Source organism: Diplotaxodon limnothrissa, linkage group LG15 (assembly GCF_057381915.1).
Source record: "Diplotaxodon limnothrissa isolate DT_005_m linkage group LG15, D_limnothrissa_male_GT1.1, whole genome shotgun sequence".
NCBI lineage: Eukaryota > Metazoa > Chordata > Actinopteri > Cichliformes > Cichlidae > Diplotaxodon > Diplotaxodon limnothrissa.
Window position 1 is genome coordinate 26,791,534 of NC_140610.1, and position 18,609 is coordinate 26,810,142.

At 39.8% G+C, this 18,609-nt stretch overlaps 1 protein-coding gene across 3 annotated transcripts; it reads left to right on the plus strand.

Annotated features, from left to right (window-relative positions):
- Positions 1-9,198: 9,198 nt before the first annotated feature.
- LOC146617648 (uncharacterized) lies at positions 9,199-17,499 on the plus strand. 3 transcript variants are annotated; one of them, XM_085372655.1, is made up of 11 exons: positions 9,199-9,293; positions 9,458-9,684; positions 10,678-10,724; positions 10,919-11,021; positions 11,521-11,658; positions 11,750-11,848; positions 11,935-12,016; positions 12,391-12,613; positions 13,963-15,802; positions 16,253-16,299; positions 16,537-17,499. In XM_085372655.1, the coding sequence occupies exons 3-11, from the start codon at positions 10,700-10,702 to the stop codon at positions 17,070-17,072; spliced, it is 3,093 nt and encodes a 1,030-aa protein (XP_085228781.1). In that variant the 5' UTR covers positions 9,199-9,293; positions 9,458-9,684; positions 10,678-10,699; the 3' UTR covers positions 17,073-17,499. The 3 variants fall into 3 exon arrangements, with proteins under 3 accessions (XP_085228781.1, XP_085228779.1, XP_085228782.1); XM_085372653.1 differs by having other exon boundaries at positions 9,527-9,684; XM_085372656.1 differs by having other exon boundaries at positions 9,527-9,684; positions 10,678-10,721.
- Positions 17,500-18,609: the final 1,110 nt, after the last annotated feature.

Here is an 18,609-nt window from a genome sequence, read left to right on the forward strand (position 1 = left end):
CACTGTGGAGCTTGGGGCACTCCAGAATAACTAGGAGTTAGAGTCTCCTTACCGTTTGGAACGGTAGTCTGTGCTTTTTTGGTCAGCAGAAGTTGGACTTTGGGCGTGTAACTTTAACTTAAAACTTCAGGGTAAGCCTTGGCTGTGAAACGCCAAAAATAGAGCTTCAGGCAAAGTTTGGGTTGGTTGACGCTTTTAAATTGAGTTAGGGACTTTAGAGATGAGGCCAGAAACTGTTGGACAGATACTGGTGAATTGGTCGCAAAAAACTCAGGGAGTTTATCCGCTGGGCGGTTATTTAAAATTTGTCGAAATTGTGTAGGCGCTAAAGCTGACAGATCTGACAGTGGTTGTAAATATAAGACGTCGTTGTAATATAGAATAAGAAAATTTGGTGTGAGAGATCTCTGTGTGTCGAGTCAGTAATGCACTGACTGCCTGCTGCTATTTTTAGACGGTGTGTGTGAGTGTGAAAATGCAAATGAGTAAGCAGTGAACTGTTTAAGCCACAGTTGGTTTTACAAATACTGCTGCAAACATTGTTGAGTGTGTGTTTAAAATGCCATTTATGTTTATTAGAGGACTATAAATAAAGTTTTGAGTTGCCGTAGGGGATGTATAGTAATTGACTGAAGTTGGATGTAGATATATAAATATATTGAGTGCACTGTGTATACTTAAGATTAACATATTACTTTCAGTAGTAACTTCTCTCCAGCAATAGTTGCTGGTGTGTTTTATTTTTTCAATTTCTTGTGTGAATGCGGTGACTAGAAGGTTTTGAATGATGAATAAAGGTGTGAGAGGTATTTCTTTGGTGATGTAAAGTAGGATGTTTTAAAGTTTGAAAGTGTTTTTAATTTAAGAGATGCATGAGTGATGTTATAAGAGTTTAGTTTATTTAAAAGGTGTGTGTGAGAGGATTATGAAATCATTGTGTGAATGATGCTACATTTTAGATCAAAAGTTAGTAGAATTACAGAGGGTTTGTAGATTGTAAATACAAAATAAGTTTGATTAGCCTGGAGAAACAGCAGAGCAGCTGCGTGCTGTGTGTGTGTAACAGGAAATGGTGTGGGTGACAGGAAGTTTGCATGCCCATATAAGGTGACGAGTGAGCACCCAGAGAGAGAAACAGATGAGTTAAACTCTAGGCAGATAAAGCGAATGGAGGTTTTGAGAAAAGAAATGAAAAGGATATTAACTGTATGTTTTAGTGTGTTAACACAGATTACAGATAAATAAAGGTGGACTTCTCTCAACCTGGAATTTTGAGTACGGCGCCAAAACCACTAGAGTAGCATAATTGGGAGAAAACAGGCCAGATTTTGGCTTAAAATTTTACAGCTTGACCTCGCACTTGTCCCCATCCTGAGAAGAAGCTCAAAGGACAGTTAATTTCCTGATGAAGACCGACAGAACATCGTGGACTTGAGAAGAATTAATAGCAGGCAAAAGACAGTGCAACGGAAACCACACTGACGACACCAGCAGCAGCATGTAAGGAACCACGAGGTGGAAATATGTACTGTAAATTACAGGCTGGGCAGTTGAACAGTGGGATAATGAACGGTGGTAAAGCACTGGACACTGATTGTCAGATTTGCCATGCTTGGAGTAATCTTGAAAGAGATGACTGAGAGGATCAACAGAAAAGAAGAAACCACGTGATGAAACATGCACGGTGGATAGCAGGCTGGTAAGAACAGTGTGACATGACTGTTTAAAGGCACTGAATGTGGTATTTTGCCAGGCTGGGACTTGATCCAAAAGGAAAATACTGAAGAGAAACAGAGAAGAAACAGACTGTGTTTGCTGGAATTCAAGACAACAAAAGGACACTGAGAGAAGAGGACGGTGACCAGTGAGAGGCGAAGCTGGACGACTGCGACTGTGAGAATACAGGGTGTAATTGGATTGAAATGAAGCCTGAACTCATGATGGTTTAGAGATGTCCACCGTCACAAACAAAGAGGTAAACAAGAATAGAAAACACACATACACAAAGTGTTACATGTGAAATTATTTCTGGAAAGGATCAGAAGTGAGATAGTTTTGAATTAAGAAATCAGAGAAAAGATGCATGAATTAAACCTGACTATAACATACAGAGGCAATGAAGAAAGCAGCTTACACTCACTGAACATTAACAAAATACATAGGAAAAGCAATGAAGACCTGCTTACACGTATATACATGACATAAGTTGGGATTTCTGACCAGAGAAGGGGAAACGGGTAGTTTAAGTACATATGAAAATAATGAAAATGTCTCAGTTGTGTTTCTATAGGGGCGAAACAGATCTGGATCAATTTTCCACGTGCAGCGGTCGGAAGAAACCTGTAGGTTAACTTGACTGGACATGCCAAGGCAAGTTTCTGGTTGAATTGTTCACAGCGCCATGCCTCCATAAACATGACAAGTGGGCCCTAACTTCTGGCTAAGGAGCAGGAATGGTGTTAATAAGGTGGGAACTTAGAATTTGGGTTAGCAGATTTGGGAAAGAAACTGACGGCTTAAGTGGAGAATTGTGCAGGAGTCTGACACACTGCAAAAGCAACATATGCAAATTCACATACACAAGCAGAAAATGCATTAACCTTATGAAGACAAGACAAGCTCATGGAGATTAATGCATAGATACAGATTAAACCTGGCTAAGAACACAAACATATGCAATGAAGAACAGCTTGCTATTTTGTATGAATGATACAATGGTGTGAATGTTTAATAAAATACATTTGTGTTTGTAATTGAGGAATAGAAGAAGCCATATGACAAAGGGAGTTATGAAAACAAAAAGTGATTAAAGTAGTTTTAAAAAGAGTGACTTAGGAGTGCTCTCTCGTACTGAGTGATCAAAACCAGTGATCACTGTAGAAAGAAATAAAATGATTTAATGAGTTGGGAATGTTTAAACATATGTTTCTGTTATTACAGCTTTTTGAGAGATGACTCAGTATGCACATTAGCTGGAGTGAGTGGTGACGAAGGAACTTCCTGAGTGTGTGTGTGACTGTGACTTTCAGGAAGAGGAAGCATAGCAGAGACGAGAAGTGCAGATTGGGGTAGGGAATTTATAGTTTAGTGATTATATGATGTCGTAAGGGGTCTTATGCTGAATTTAAGAGCATAAGGGGGTGATTTTTGTGTGCAAATTGAGTGGTTTTAATGAGACTTTCGGTGTATTGAGGAGGTGAAATTATGTGGTGGCAAAACTTTTGTGCGTTTAAGGTTGTTGAGGTTGTTGTGGTGATGGGTTGATTTTGTCAGTTAGGTTTGGGTTGGTGTTTTTGTTTTTAATAGAGGGAGTTTTAGGAAACATGGACATGTCTGGGAGGGGCCCATTATTTTGTAACAGTGCACTTAAAGAAAACCTGTCAGGTGATTTTGTTTTGTTTTTATGAGCTAACAATCAGCTCTATTTTTTCATTTCTGTTTTAAGCAGGCCTGCAACAGTGAATAACGGCGCTGAAAATTCTCGGGAAGAGCAAATACAAGGGGGGGCTTTCCAGATTACAATTGGCTGAGGAGAGCTACCTGTGGGGACTGATCAAGGTCGTAAGTCCCTGTAAAAAGGATTTTATGCGAGTCAATCCAGTCCAAAAGCATAAAGAAATATTTTCCTATGGAAAATAAAAAATGACTGAGCTCATTTTGCTGAGGGTGGAGAATCTGGCGCGGGACGCTCCACTATTAGCAAATACATGGTGTGACTGCATGTGAGTGAGGATGAATTAATGTGGACAAACAATTGTTTTTACCAGAGAAAATTTGTTGACTGGGGTTAGATTATGGGATTATAGTATATTGTTGGGAGAATGCCAAATGCTAAAGGGGAAATATTTTTGATGTAACTCAGTTATCATTAATTGAAGAAACACATGACTGATAACTGTTCTGTTTTAAGTTTATTTTTATGACATAGAATTGGATCATGAGTGGGGAAAACTGAGCATTTTTAAGTTTTGTATAGTATCTTGACACATGAAATGTATCAAGATAAAGGGGGGTTTAGGGTTTAATAATTTAATTGTTTAATAATTTAGGATCATTTCAGGACCTTTTGGGTTTTTGATCATTTGGATATGGTAAAACTGAAACTGTTATTTTTAAGTTAAGGTTAAAGGATTAAAGTGAACTTGTCACGGTTTGCGGGCCAAGCCGTGTGGAGTTGTAGAAAAGGACCCAAAAGGCGGCAGCTCTGGTGCAGGTGAATATTTATTTACAACGGTGGGCACAAAACAGGACTGGTGGAAAAACAAGAAACCGGAAACCTAAACTGGGTAAGCTAATAACACAAACCAGAAACGAGGATGCAGGGAGGTCCGGGGAAATACACAAGAGACGCAGGGAGACCGAGGGGAAACAACACAGACGAACCAGCAACTACCATAACAGAAGACACAACTTAAATACACCCAGAGAACACAGGGAGATTACACACAGGTGGGGAACACAGGTGACACTGATAAACATAACGAGACAGGGCAGGAATGAACACAACATTACGCATACTGACGAGAGACTGTCAAAGTAAAACAGGAAGTACACAGAGGTTCAGACAGGAGGAGAGAAAGCACGGGGAGAACACAGACATAACAGGCTGGGGGAAACATGGAATAAACACAAAGAGAGACGAGAGCTCATAAATAGACAGAGGGGCACAAGGGGGTAAGAGTCACAAAGGGAAAAACACTTAGGGAACACCACAACAGGACACCTCAGAAAACCTGGCCTAAATAAGGAGCGAAAATACAAGGAACCAAGAATACTGGGCCAACATGGCCCAGGACCATGACAGAACTGAATCCTGTTTAAAAGATACAATGCCGGTTTTTCAAAGCTGTGAATAATTCTTAGAGGGAAAATTAGTGAGGGTTGAAGGAGTAGAACAGCTTTGAGTTCTTTTTGATTTCTAGAAGTACAGAAGTTACACATACAGATATTACATAGATTTATCTTTAGGATAAAGGGGAGAGCTTATACGTAGAAATGATTTTTATACATATTGCATTTTGTGCCTTTAAAGGAGTTGTGGCTCAATTTGTCTCTTGAGGGTCATGAGCCTTTGGCTAGCGCTATGATTAGCCAATCTACTGTGAGGATAATATGAGTTCATGAAGGATTGCACACGCTTACAGACACAGAGTTAAGAAACACACATGACAGTATTGATTCCAGGCAAAAGGCCTCAAATTCATTTAGCTTTTAACTGAACTTAAAGAAGGACCAAAGAGGAAGGAAAGCATATATTTTGGTTAAGTCTGATAAACTAGAATTAGAAGGTATTGTTACATTAAAAGGAGCAAATGAAATAAAAAGGCTATACCAAAAACAGGTGATAACATAGGAAATGTGAGGTTTTAAAATGAAGTTAGTGTTAACATACAGGAGTTGTTTCAAGGCAGCATTTAGCTATGATGAAATGTATACAGGAGTAATTGCTTATATGCTTAAACTTAATTGATTAAAGTGGTTGTTTTCTTTTGGATCTTTTAGAGTAGAGGAACTTGCAGCAGCGACAATTTGTGCACAGGATGTTGATGATCAGATAAGGGAAAAATAGAGCGAGCAACCGGACGTGAAAGCAGGGCTTAAAGAGTTTTAAAGGGATGAGTAACGTTGAAGAATATATATAAATACAAGTCAATAAGTTAAGAGCATAATTAGGATCAGGCTTTTGATTAAAGAGTCCCAGATAGGATAAGTTAGGGAGGTGCAGGAAAAGGTGTTTTGTTTCCTTTGCAGAAGATCGATCTCGGCGACCACAGGAGGGGCGAGGATCCTGGAGATCTCGAGGACACAATGTATTGCGACCTCTGGTGTTCCAGAGGTCGAGAGAGGGAGTGTGGAGCAGGGAAATTATTTTACTGCTATTGTTAAATAATTGTCATCATTACCATTGCATTAATAATATAATCTGGAGTTTATATTGCATTCAGGGGTTAAACAGTGTCTCTTTCAGAAAGACTGAGTTGCAGGCTGACAGGAAGTTGTATGCAGAAGTGAAAGCAGATAGTTATTTTGAGGAGCAGGCCAGACGAGGCCATTTGAATTACTAGGTTATTCAAAATGATCATTGCTTTAACAATGTAACAGATAGCTTTAAGAAGGCCTTAAGCAGTTATGACTATTTTATACACAATGCATATCTGTGCTTATTAAAGAGTTGGAGCTCGGTCAATTAATTGGGGGTCGGAAGCTTTGTTCGGCGCGATGTTCGGACAATCTATTGTGCAAGTGACTTGGAGCCATAGAAGGAATTGCAATACATGCTTACAAAACACTTATATATCAGATCATTTTATATTAAGGTTTTAGTAGAGGTTCTTGGTTAAAACATTTATTTAGTAGAAGACATACACATAGTCTCAGTGAGCTTCTGGTCTAGTGAAAGGTCAGAAGTGCAACAGGTGAATTGAGAAAGAGCATTTGAGGACGAGACATAGACAGTAGGTGAAGAGGTGACACAAAGAGCATGTGAGGTCAACACATACACACACATTGGTCAGATTTATTTAGAGGAGAGATTAGTTATGTCTCGACAAGAAAGAGGAACAATTCACTTTAAGATAACGGAAAGTACCAGCCATGAAAATAGAAGATGATCTTCTAGGTGAAAAGTCATTCTGGTGTTGATCTGATCTATGTATAAAATGTATCTGTGACGCATGAAGGGGCGTCAGTAAATCAAACCCTGATGCTATAAAATATCTGTTCATGCTTTGATTAAGTCGAGGACTACTGGCTGTCTGCGTACAGAGTGTCTTCCCACACGTGTGTTCATTAAAATCATTGTTTGACCAAGAGCTTCTGGACCAAGAGTGGTTTGTACTCTCCCTCCTCAATTTTGAACCTTAACACCAGGAAGCAGAATGAGTCCACAGAGGTGATGGGGGTGTCAGTCAGGATGATGGGGGGGAGTGGAGCTGTGTGCTTCCTGAAGTCCACAATAATCTCCACTGTCTTCTGGGCATTCAGCACCAGGTTGTTGTGGCTGCACCAGGACACCAGACGTTCAACCTCCCTCCTGTAGGCAGACTCATCCCCGTCAGAGATGAGTCCAATAACGGTGGTGTCATCTGCAAACTTGATTAGCTTGACAGACTGGTGGGTGGAGGTGCAGCAGTTAGTATACAGGGAGACGAGCAGGGGAGAAAGAACACAGCCCTGAGGGGAGCCGGTGCTGATGGTCTGGGAGTCCGAGACATTCTTTCCCAGCCTCACATGCTGCTTCACTACAGTTTATGATTATGTTCATGTGTTTAATGTCCCAGGCAACATGTGGAGGAGGTTTTAATGGAGAACCAGAACTTCTTGTTTAAATTGGGGCTATTAAAGCATAAAGACTTTTGCAGAGTCTGTGTACAGAGTATGCTAATTAACCAGTGATCATTAAAGGGGCTGTAAGTAAAGCCAAAAGTTAGAATCCAATCACATAATCGTGTAATTAATAAGCAGCTCTAGGAGCCGCTGTTTCTCTGGCTTTTCTGTTAATGTTTGACCAACACGACTTTTCAAAGAGTATTCAATTGAATTTCTTGTGGAATTAAAATCTATTTTTAAGTGTTCATTTTAAGAGCTAACTTACTCCTTCATAACAACCTTAAGTTAGCATTCAGGGTGTGGGTGCTTTGACTGACAGGTAGGAGATACTAGAATGTCATGATGGTTGACCAATCACAGGGAGGTTTTAATCACCTGTCTGAAGCCTTGGTTATTTAAAGGCCATTAACTCTCTGATGATGATTGATGTTTGAGCTTTTTTCCTGCTATACTCTCTCAACACTGTAAAAATGAAAGCCTGCTCTTCTTAAGCTCAAACTGTTGAATGATGCGGAGAGGCGGATGCTGTCCAAGATAAAGACAATGTTGGATAACACCTCCCACCCACTCCATGACATGTTGGTCAGTCACAGGAGCTCGTTCAGTGAGAGACTGAGATTACCGAAAAGCACCACTGAACGACACAGGAAATCATTCCTGCCTGTGGCCATCTCCCTGTACAACGCATCCACTTAACACACTGTTTGCTGCTACAGCTACACATGTTTCTTTTCCAACTATTTATTTATAAGTGACTTATGTATGTATGTATGTATGTATGTATGTATATATATGTATATATTGTACTATTCTTAGTTAGCGTATTGTCTGTCTTGTCTTAATGTTGGTTTAAAATGGAGCACTGTAACAAAAAATAATTTCCCCCAGGGATCAATAAAGTATTCTGATTCTGATTCTGATTCTGAAACAGTTTCAGGTGTTTTTCTCCCGAATGAGGCAGTAAAACATCTTTGATTACTCACACAGGACCTTCTTACACCTGCTGAGATAAACAGAGATGGATCTCACGTAATTAAGAACACATTACGCTGCTCTTATCATACAAAAATGCAGCAGGTATTTTCTCTCAGTCTTGGCAGACACAAGACAACATATAAAATTTAATCCTGTTATTAATGTTTCTGTAACATGAAGCTTGGAACAGAACCGTCTGTGAAATAATGTTTTTATGATGTCATGAATGCCAAACATTCATAATGTAAAGCATCAAATAAGGACATTTACTTTGTAGATATGTTTAACTACTTCAACAATTAAAAGCAACCTGTGAACACCACCGCTGACTTTTTAAGTACTGATTACTGAACACTTGTTTCACATTTTCATGAAGTTAAATATAAAAGAACTACGAGACTATGAAAGGTCTTCATAGTCCCCCATAACTAAAGCGTTTCTGCCATTTTCACTTGGGACATGACAGCCTGAGACTGATAAGCGTATTCTTCTCTGCTGCCTTGGCAATACCTCAATGCTTCAGGGAGATGTGGGAGTCTTTGCACCTCTGTGCAGACTGCTGCATCCATGACTTCAAATAACAAATCAATGGATCAGTCTATGGATGGATAATGCGTGGTAGAACGGATGGATGGATGGATGATAGATGATAGGTATATGGATGGATGGATGGATGGATGGGTGGATATGAACTGGTTTGTAGCCAGTTTGTGTTTCCAGTCTCATAAAGAAATTTTTCCAGTTTCACTGCTTTTATTTGAGTTTAGTCCTGCAGTGCTGCCTGTAGGTAATGGTGTAGAGGTTGTGTAGCAGTGCCATCTACTGACTGCAGCCAGAACTACACTGAGACCACAGAGACTCATGACGTATTGTAATTTTGTTCATGCTCAACACATAACAAGTGAAGGTATTGCAGAAGTGGCTTGAGCCTGACATCGTTCTAATGGCTGGTTTTTCTAGTGGGTTTATGGACTCATCATGATGTGATGGTTAGTGAATGTTTTCAGTATATGCTGCGTTGTTTTCAGACTGAGGTGTGTGTGTGTGTGTGTGTGTGTGTGTGTGTGTGTGTGTGTGTGTGTGTGTGTGTGTGTGTGTGTGTGTGTGTTGCTTAATAAAAGCCTTCTTTGCTCTTTTTTTTTTGTGTTATCAGAACTTTATGATGCAGCTGATAAGGACTCGTGCTGTGTGTACTTGTGTGACTTCTGCTCTTTATTCCAAGGGTCATGGTGCAGTTTTCAGGTTTCCTTAAGGAAGACTTCAGTTTGTAGATAAATCCAGAGAGCTGAGACTGTGTGTGAATCTCCTGCTCTCTGCATGTTTCCCGTTGAAGCTGTGGATTCACTTAAGCTTCATGCAGATTATTTTCTCCATCAGAAGGTAACGTACTTTAACTCTGAACACAAAACCTAACAAAATCAACCTGCAGACTTATTTTGTTCGGTGTTCATTATGATCATTTGATCAGTTCAAACATTTTTAGTATTTTAACACCAAACTGAGCAAAGTTACACAAAGTGAGATGTTTATTGTTAACGATTGGGAGACTTTAACTTTGACCTGGCAGGTGGTGTTACTGAGAAACAGCAAGGTTCAAAGTTCTTTACATGGAGCTACAAAAATATTGTTAACATTTATCACTGATTAACAAATCATGACTCACCTGCAGCCAGGAGAAAAGAATCAAACAGGACCATTGAATATAAAATGATTAATCTCAGCAGGAAGGATTTTAATGTTTAATCAAATGTGTTCATGTTCAGGTTCATAAAGTTTTTATGCAGATATCTGAAGTGTTTTATAAAACTCTGAACATTTCCATGGACTTGTTGCCATGTGAGAAATGCTTCATGTTTCATGTTGATGATAAATTTGAATCAACGCTTTTTATAAAGTTATCTTTTTAGCATTTTTATTAAATCATAAATACCATAAAGAGAGAAAATTCATTAGTTTTCACCATGTCTTCTATAAACCAGGCTGAATGATACATGAAGACTGCGCTCTAAAAATCTTCAGCAAACTTAATTGTTTTAGAAAATCCTCATCATAAACAAACTGTAGCAACAAAATCATCTACAAATGTTATTTGGATGTTTTCTTTTCCTGACAGAAGTTATGAAGAACACAACCTCATAATTCAAAATGCACTGATGGAAAAACAAAAAAACATGTTTCTTTTAGTATTACTGCACCTTAAACCATGATGACATCACTGTTTGAACAAATTAAGCTCCTACTGAAGCAGCTGGGCTCTGCTCTTTGTAGTATGAAGGTTTCACTGACCTGCAGTCTGACCGGCTCTGATGGTGATTATGAGAATGTAACAGAGCCCTTGGGTTAAAGCAGCTTCTCTCTGTGTTTCCTCTAAAGGTGAAGATAGAACAACTCTGTAATGGACGTGGACCTGAATCTGGGTGGTGAGGATTTTCTTTATTCTGTCGTGCAGCTGACTTGTCTGCTGCTCCACACGAGAGCAGACACCATTCTTAAGAAAGAAATGATATATCATATGACTTCCATTTTCTGCAGCTAGTCTTGGTATACACAGCAACACAGTCTGAAGTATAAATGTTGTTGTGCTGACTGAGCGTGTTGTTGTGTCTGTGTGAAGGTGTGTTCTCTTCTGTGGATCAGTGTGAGCACAGAAAGGAGGGAGTCCCTAACTCTGCATCCACTCTGTGTGGGGAACATGAGAGCCAGATCAAACCTCAGAGGTGAGAGGACCGTCTCTAACTGTCAGGACTCTTCTCCAGGTCACAGCTCAGCTCTCCCATCACAAAATCAATATTGAATCAGTGTGTAACTTTCCCAGAACAATGTCGGACTCTGTAGTTTTCTCTGGTCCCCTGTGACATATGAAGCTGCATGTTCTCCTTAAATTGCTGGCTGTCTAGATAGTTGGGAAACTTTCTGAAGGAAACCTGGTCTTATTAGGAGAGACGGCATCCATCCCACTTTGGATGGAGCAGCTCTCATTTCTAGAAATCTGGTCAAATTTATCAAACCCCCCAAACTGCTTCCTAATTGAGACCAGGAAGCAGAGCTGCAGCTTCTTAATGAACCAGCTTGGATTCACTGTCAATAAGTGCTGGAGTTTGTTTAAAATATTCCAGCATCTTTCCTGTACAACATTAAGCACTTTGAAGTAACTGTTGGAACTGAATCTTCATCGTCACGATTCGTGCTCTGAGCACTATATGTGTTGCATTTAAGGGTAAAGCAGCAGGTTGGACCAGACTCTGCCGGACCTGGAGCTGATCCTGAACCGGGTTGGGTGTCTGAATCCCTGAATAGAGAACGGGTCATGAACATTTACACTCCCATCTCTCAGATGCCATTCTCTGACAAAACGTGAGCTTTGACTGAAAACTACATTTCTTTCTGTCGTTTCTAGAAGCTTCTATAAACCTCTGCTTATAATGTGTCTATTTTATGTTTCAAGACCAAATAAAAAGCAGACATTTGATCCTTGTGTAACCACATGTCTGACTGTGACATCCAGTGGCTCCATCAACCGTGAAATTAAATTTAAAGGCTCAACGTAAGGATGAAAATTTGATTATCATTTGATATTTTTAGAATATACGGTGTATGAAATGTATCCTGTTTTTTCTGACATTTCCACAGAGACGAGCAGCAGCAGAATTTAAAGGTTCCCCATCACCAGCCTGATAGTGGGCACCAAACAGCTCTGCAGGACATATTTATGGTATGTAAGCACAGAAAACACATATCACCATGGAGAAATACTGCAGTGTTTCTGCTTAATACTACTATCAATCAATCTACCTACAATCTTTTTCATCACAGCTCCTGCTGTTTGGGAACAACACTGCTCTCTGCTCTCTTAAATTTAGTTTAGTCCAAAGTTCATGTTTCTGTTTTCATCAGAGCCAGCTGGGGCTTGAAATGTTGTACTCTTTCCAGGTTTGTCATTACTTATATGGTACAAGTAATGACAAAAATATCTCAAAGACAGTGACCGTGACTGAGTTGGTGCTTTTTCTGCACTGAGCACTTCACAGACAGTTAGATATACTAAATGTGGTGTTGTGTTTAACAGAAGCTAACATTTCTTTCTAGCAACTTGAGGAGAACATTATGAGATTTGTGAAGACCGAGCTGAAGAGGTTCCAGGAGGTCCTAAATCCAGATTACAGAGACGGTGGACTTGATCAGAGTGAAGATGAGGGCCTGGGTGGTACAGCTGAAGAGCAGAAGAGCAGCAGACAGTCATTTCTAAAGATCACACAACACTTCCTGAGGAGAATGAAGCAGGAGGAGCTGGCCGACTGTCTACAAACCAGTAAGATAATTTAAAATAAGATAAGAAATACACCACCCATAAAAGTTTGTTCGGTGACCTCCAGCTCTGGTGGAGAGGAGGTCCAGTTTGCAACCTATTATAGAGCCAGCCTTCATGGTCAGTTTATTTAATCTGCTGGTGTCACCAGCTTCCACTGGTGATAGTGTGATTTTCTTTGCTAAAGGAACTAAGCGTGTTGTTTTCACTAACACTGGAGTCTCACTATGCTTTTGACAAGCATAGTGAGACTTTTACTGGACTGGAGTCAATCCAGCTGTAAATGTGACAGCTGGGCAGCACAAGTCCTCAGGACCTTAAAACTGACATCACAGTCCAGCAGGGGATGTTTCTCAGTGTGACAAAGGGATAAGCAGTTGTAATGCTCTCCACTTGTCCCAGATGTGTTGACTTTTTTTTTTTTTTTTGCATATTATGCACCTTATTCTGTCTCTCTATTTATTTGCTATGATTTGCTATTTGTCAAAGTAACTTTGCTGCACTGACTATCCTGGGTTTGTTTGTGTACGCATTCTGTGGATGGAAAAACAAACTTTCTGCAAATTAAGACAAATACTCAGTTACATGTTTCTTTATACTCTATTATGCTGCAGATTAAGTCATTTTTTTTCATACTTCGTTCTTTGTTTTCAGTCTTTATGTAGGTCAGGTGTGTGGAAAGGCCCCCCTAGCATTTCCTGATTTTAAAGTGCTGATAATGTCAGACATGACATCAACAGGTGGGGGGGGGGGGGGGGGGGGGGGGGATCCTTCTACCATAGAAATGCTTCCTTTTGCTTCTTTCTAGGTCTGCAGGGGTTTTTTGAATTTGTTTTTTTGTTTTGTTTTTTGTAAATAGAGCCGTTTAGTTGTGTAAATGTGCTAATCAGAAGTGTGAGGAGCTTCAGATGAGGGAGGAGAGGTGAGCTGTGTTATTGCACTCATGTACTTTTGAGTTTTGGTAATTAAGTTAATTAAGTTTCACGTATGATGGAGTTCACTGTAAATTCTCTAAATGTCTGCTGAGTCTGCTTCCTTACCACCTTCCTTGACGTTCGAGTCTGACTACATCACACTCAGATGTCAGGATTCCCTTGATGACAGAAGACTAGTAGTGCGAATGTGTGAAAGGTGTTGTGTGGTGGAGAAGACTTCAGAAATAAAAGTCGAGAAATAAACCTGTTGAAATTATTTATCTTTTTGTTGTCTACAGGCTGCCCACTCATTGTCTGTCACCTTTATCCTAGTGATTTTTTTTGTTCCGCTCCACTCGTTCCTTACATTTTTCGGATCATGTTTTGCTTCCGTAGAACTGCCTGGATAGTAATCATAGTTTTTGTATGTTTCTTTAGGAACCCATGCTGCAGAGTGCCAACGTAAACTGAAAGTTTATCTACAGAAAAACATCCAGTGCATGTTTGAAGGGATCACTAAAGCAGGAAACCCAAATTTTTGTAATCAGATCTACACAGAGCTCTACATCACAGAGGGAGGGACTTCAGAGGTCAATGATGAACATGAGGCCAGACAGATTGAAACAGCATCCAGGAAACCAGACAGACCAGAAGCAACAATCAGACAAGAAGACATCTTTAAAGCCTCACCTGTTAAAGACAAGCCAATCAGAACAGTGCTGACAAAGGGAGTGGCTGGCATTGGGAAAACAGTCCTAACACAGAAGTTCACTCTGGACTGGGCTGAAGACAAAGCCAACCAGGACATCCAGTTCATGTTTCCATTCACTTTCAGAGAGCTGAATGTGCTGAAAGAGAAAAAGTTCAGCTTGGTGGAACTTGTTCATCACTTCTTTACTGAAACCAAAGAAGCAAGAATCTGCAGCTTTGAAGACTTCCAGGTTGTGTTCATCTTTGATGGTCTGGATGAGTGTCGACTTCCTCTGGACTTCCACAACACTACAATTTTGACTGATGTTACAGAGTCCACCTCAGTGGATGTGCTGCTGATAAACCTCATCAGGGGGAAACTGCTTCCTTCTGCTTGCCTCTGGATAACCACACGACCTGTAGCAGCCAATCAGATCCCTTCTGACTGTGTTGACATGGTAACAGAGGTCAGAGGATTCACTGACCCACAGAAGGAGGAGTACTTTAGGAAGAGATTCAGAGATGAAGAAAAATCCAGCATGATCATCTCCCACATAAAGACATCACGAAGCCTCCACATCATGTGCCACATCCCAGTCTTCTGCTGGATCACTGCTACAGTTCTTGAGGATGTGCTGAAAACCAGTGAGGAAGGTGAGTTGCCCAAGACCCTGACTGAGATGTACATCCACTTCCTGGTGGTTCAGTCCAAAGTGAAGAAGGTCAAGTATGATGGAGGAGCTAAGACAAATCAATCCTGGAGTCTAGAGAGCAGGAAGCTGATCAAGTCTCTGGGAAAACTGGCTTTTGATCAGCTGCAGAAAGGAAACCTGATCTTCTATGAATCAGACCTGAAAGAGTGTGGCATCAATATCACAGCAGCCTCAGTGTACTCAGGAGTGTTCACACAGATCTTTAAAGAGGAGAGAGGACTGTACCAGGACAAGGTGTTCTGCTTCATCCATCTGAATGTTCAGGAGTTTCTGGCTGCTCTTCATGTCCATCTGACCTTCATCAACTCTGGAGTTGATCTGTTAGAAGAAGAACAAACATCATCTCTGTTGTCTAAAGTAAGACCCAAATCTAAACTCAAACATCTCCATGAGAGTGCTGTGGACAAAGCCCTAAAGAGTCCAAATGGACACCTGGACTTGTTCCTGCGGTTTCTCCTGGGTCTTTCCCTGCAGACCAATCAGAGTCTCTTACAAGGCCTGCTGACACAGACAGGAAGTAGCTCAGAGACCAATCAGGAAACAGTCCAGTACATCAAGAAGAAACTCCGCAAGAAACTGTCTGCAGGGAAATGTATTAATCTGTTCCACTGTCTCAACGAGCTGAATGATCGTTCTCTGGTGGAGGAGATCCAACAGTCCCTGATTTCAGGAAGTCTCTCCAAAGATGAGCTGTCTCCCTCTCAGTGGTCAGCTCTGGTCTTCATCTTACTGTCATCAGAAGAAGATCAGGATGTGTTTGACTCAAAGAAATACTCAGTTACTGAGGAGGCTCTTCTGAGGCTGCTGCCAGTGGTGAAAACTAATAAATCTCAGCACGTTGATAGACGTATGGAGTATCCGAAACAACTAAAGAGGTAGAAAATGGAAATATAAATTAACATTTTTAAAATATACTCTAAACCAATTGCTGTTTTCATTAATGATACAGTATAGTAGCATACTATGCTAATTCTTTTTGTTAGCAAGTGACTCATAAAAACATTGAACTCGAACGCATTTTCAAAGGTTATTTTTTGGCTTTCACATTTTATAGGATGAAACTATTGAGACCAACATTTTTATGCACTTTTGTTTGTTTTTTTTTAAATCAAAGTCAGATTCTTTTGCACTTCTTAGATTCTTAAAACACTTTTGTGGTTTACAATTTGACATCACCAACAAAAGTAACTTGTTCGCCCCCATCAGTAAAATAGCAATTTGATCTAAAACAGTGTCTCATATCAGGAAATTTGAATTCTTTGCATTCATGACTAATGTATTGTGCTTGATAATTTGTATGTCGCTGTCACTATACTTATCTACAGAGTGGACCACAGCACAGAGCAGGTGTTAAGGTTTGCACTGCAAAAATGTAAGTTTGCACTTTTTATTCATCTCTTATTAAATTCAAATTCCTAAATCACTTAAGATGCAAGTGAGAAGCTGATTAGATAATTCAGCTTACTCTCAAAGGTTTTCATTCTGCTGGCACTCTGAAGGGGCACCGATTGTGGAACTGATCTTCTATTCGTGCTTGACTGTGCAAGAATTAAGATCTATAAACTACTATTGTAATGTCTTTGCTTTTACATTGTACTTTCTCTGTTAGACTTCTGCGAACTTGAACTGGACCCAAATACAGCGCACAGAAACCTCAAACTGTCTGACAACAACAGGAGGGTGACACATGTGAGAGCGGTGCAGCCATATCCTGATCATCCAGGCAGATTTGACTACTGGAATCAGCTTCTCTGCAAAAATGAGCTTACAGGTCGCTGTTACTGGGAGATCGAGTGTAGAGGAGTGATTGACGTCGCAGTGACTTACACACAAATTCAAAGGAGAGGAGACAGCGATGACTGCAAGCTTGGCTCCAACGATCAGTCTTGGAGTCTGAACTGTTGTGAAGATGGTTACCGTGCTTGTCACAACAACTTTAGGAAGGACGTAGATTTGGCCCTACCCTCCTCCGTCTCTAACAGAGTAGCAGTGTATGTGGACTGTCCTGCTGGCACTCTGTCCTTCTACAGAGTCTCCTCTGACAAACTCGTCCACCTCCACACCTTCAACACCACATTCACCGAACCTCTTTATCCTGGTTTTGAAGTGTGGTATGGGTCTTCAGTGTCTCTGTGTTCTGTGTAGGAGGGAGCGTTTCCGCATGAGTGGAAAAATGTTCCCACTGCTGACTGACTGCAGCTGCTTAGACCAGCTAAGAGAATCATGTAGAGATATTTGACTGTTCAAATTTTATTTTAAAGGGCAGAAATGTTTTTAATGTACGAAATTATCAACATAGAAAATCAGTGAATGGAACAGCATTGAAATTTGATGATGTCATGTCAATGCGTGTGTGTGTGTGTATGTTGATAATAATGCATAATGCATATGTTCATAAATGATAACGTGTCATCACGTGGCCCAGGCATTAAGGACGGTCAAACTGTATTTTTTTCTGTTGGCAGAATAACCAGTCATAGTAACCGAAGTCAAGTGTCATACATGCCTTAAAGTCTCTTATCATATCAAATAATGGTACTGCAGTATCGGCAGCACATTGTTTTTCATAGTATTCTCCTGCCACAGAGATTTTGGTGTAACTATAACATGTTGTAACAGGTTCTTCCAGAAATGTTTTTATAGGGTTTCTGATAATCTGAGATCAAAGGATGACTGGATGTCTGAGCATTCCCTTTTTTCTTTTCCATTAAATTTTATATTAAATGTTTATTGTGATTACTATCCTTTTTGTGTGTCTGTCCTGTCTTTTGTACTGTCTGTCATACATAGTTATTGGTAAAGCCACTGTGCACAGTATGTATATGCAAATTTACTTCAGTTTTACTAAATGCTGAGATGCGTTCAAATACTGAGTGTCTTTGAGATTTTATTTGTGTTTTGAAATGATTTACTGATACACTGGATAAAAATAAATATGCAGTTGGTATTTTTGTTGATCTCAAAAAGGCCTTCGACACAATCAATCACTCAATTTTACTGGATAAATTGGAAAGATATGGTATTCGAGGGAAAGCTGGTAACTGGTTAAAAAGTTACCTAACGGGTCGGGAACAATATGTTAGCATAGGGCATTACCATTCAGAGAAACTTGGTATTACATGTGGTGTTCCCCAAGGGTCAGTGTTGGGACCAAAACTTTTCAATGTATACATAAATGATATTTTTGATGTTTCTCAAGTACTTAAACTCATACTGTTCGCAGATGACACCAACATATTTTTCAGTAGCGATGATTATACTGATCTTGTAATGACCGTAAACAGGGAGCTAAAATTAATAAAAAAATGGATGGACATAAATAAATTATCATTAAATATAAATAAAACTAAAGCAATGTTTTTTGGTAATTTAAAATATAATATAGAATTACCAATTATCATTGAAGGTGTACCAATTGATAATGTGAGTGAAAACAAATTTTTGGGAGTTATAATTGATAACAAAATTTCATGGAAACCCCACGTCAGACACATAAAAACCAAAATTTCCAGAAGCCTCGCAGTTTTGAACAAAGTGAAACAATTCCTTGATAAAGATGCACTTCGTACTCTGTACTGTACCCTGGTTCTTCCATATCTTACATATTGTGTGGAAGTGTGGGGAAATACATATAAAAATACAACTAATCCATTAGTCACAGTACAGAAACGAGCACTGCGTA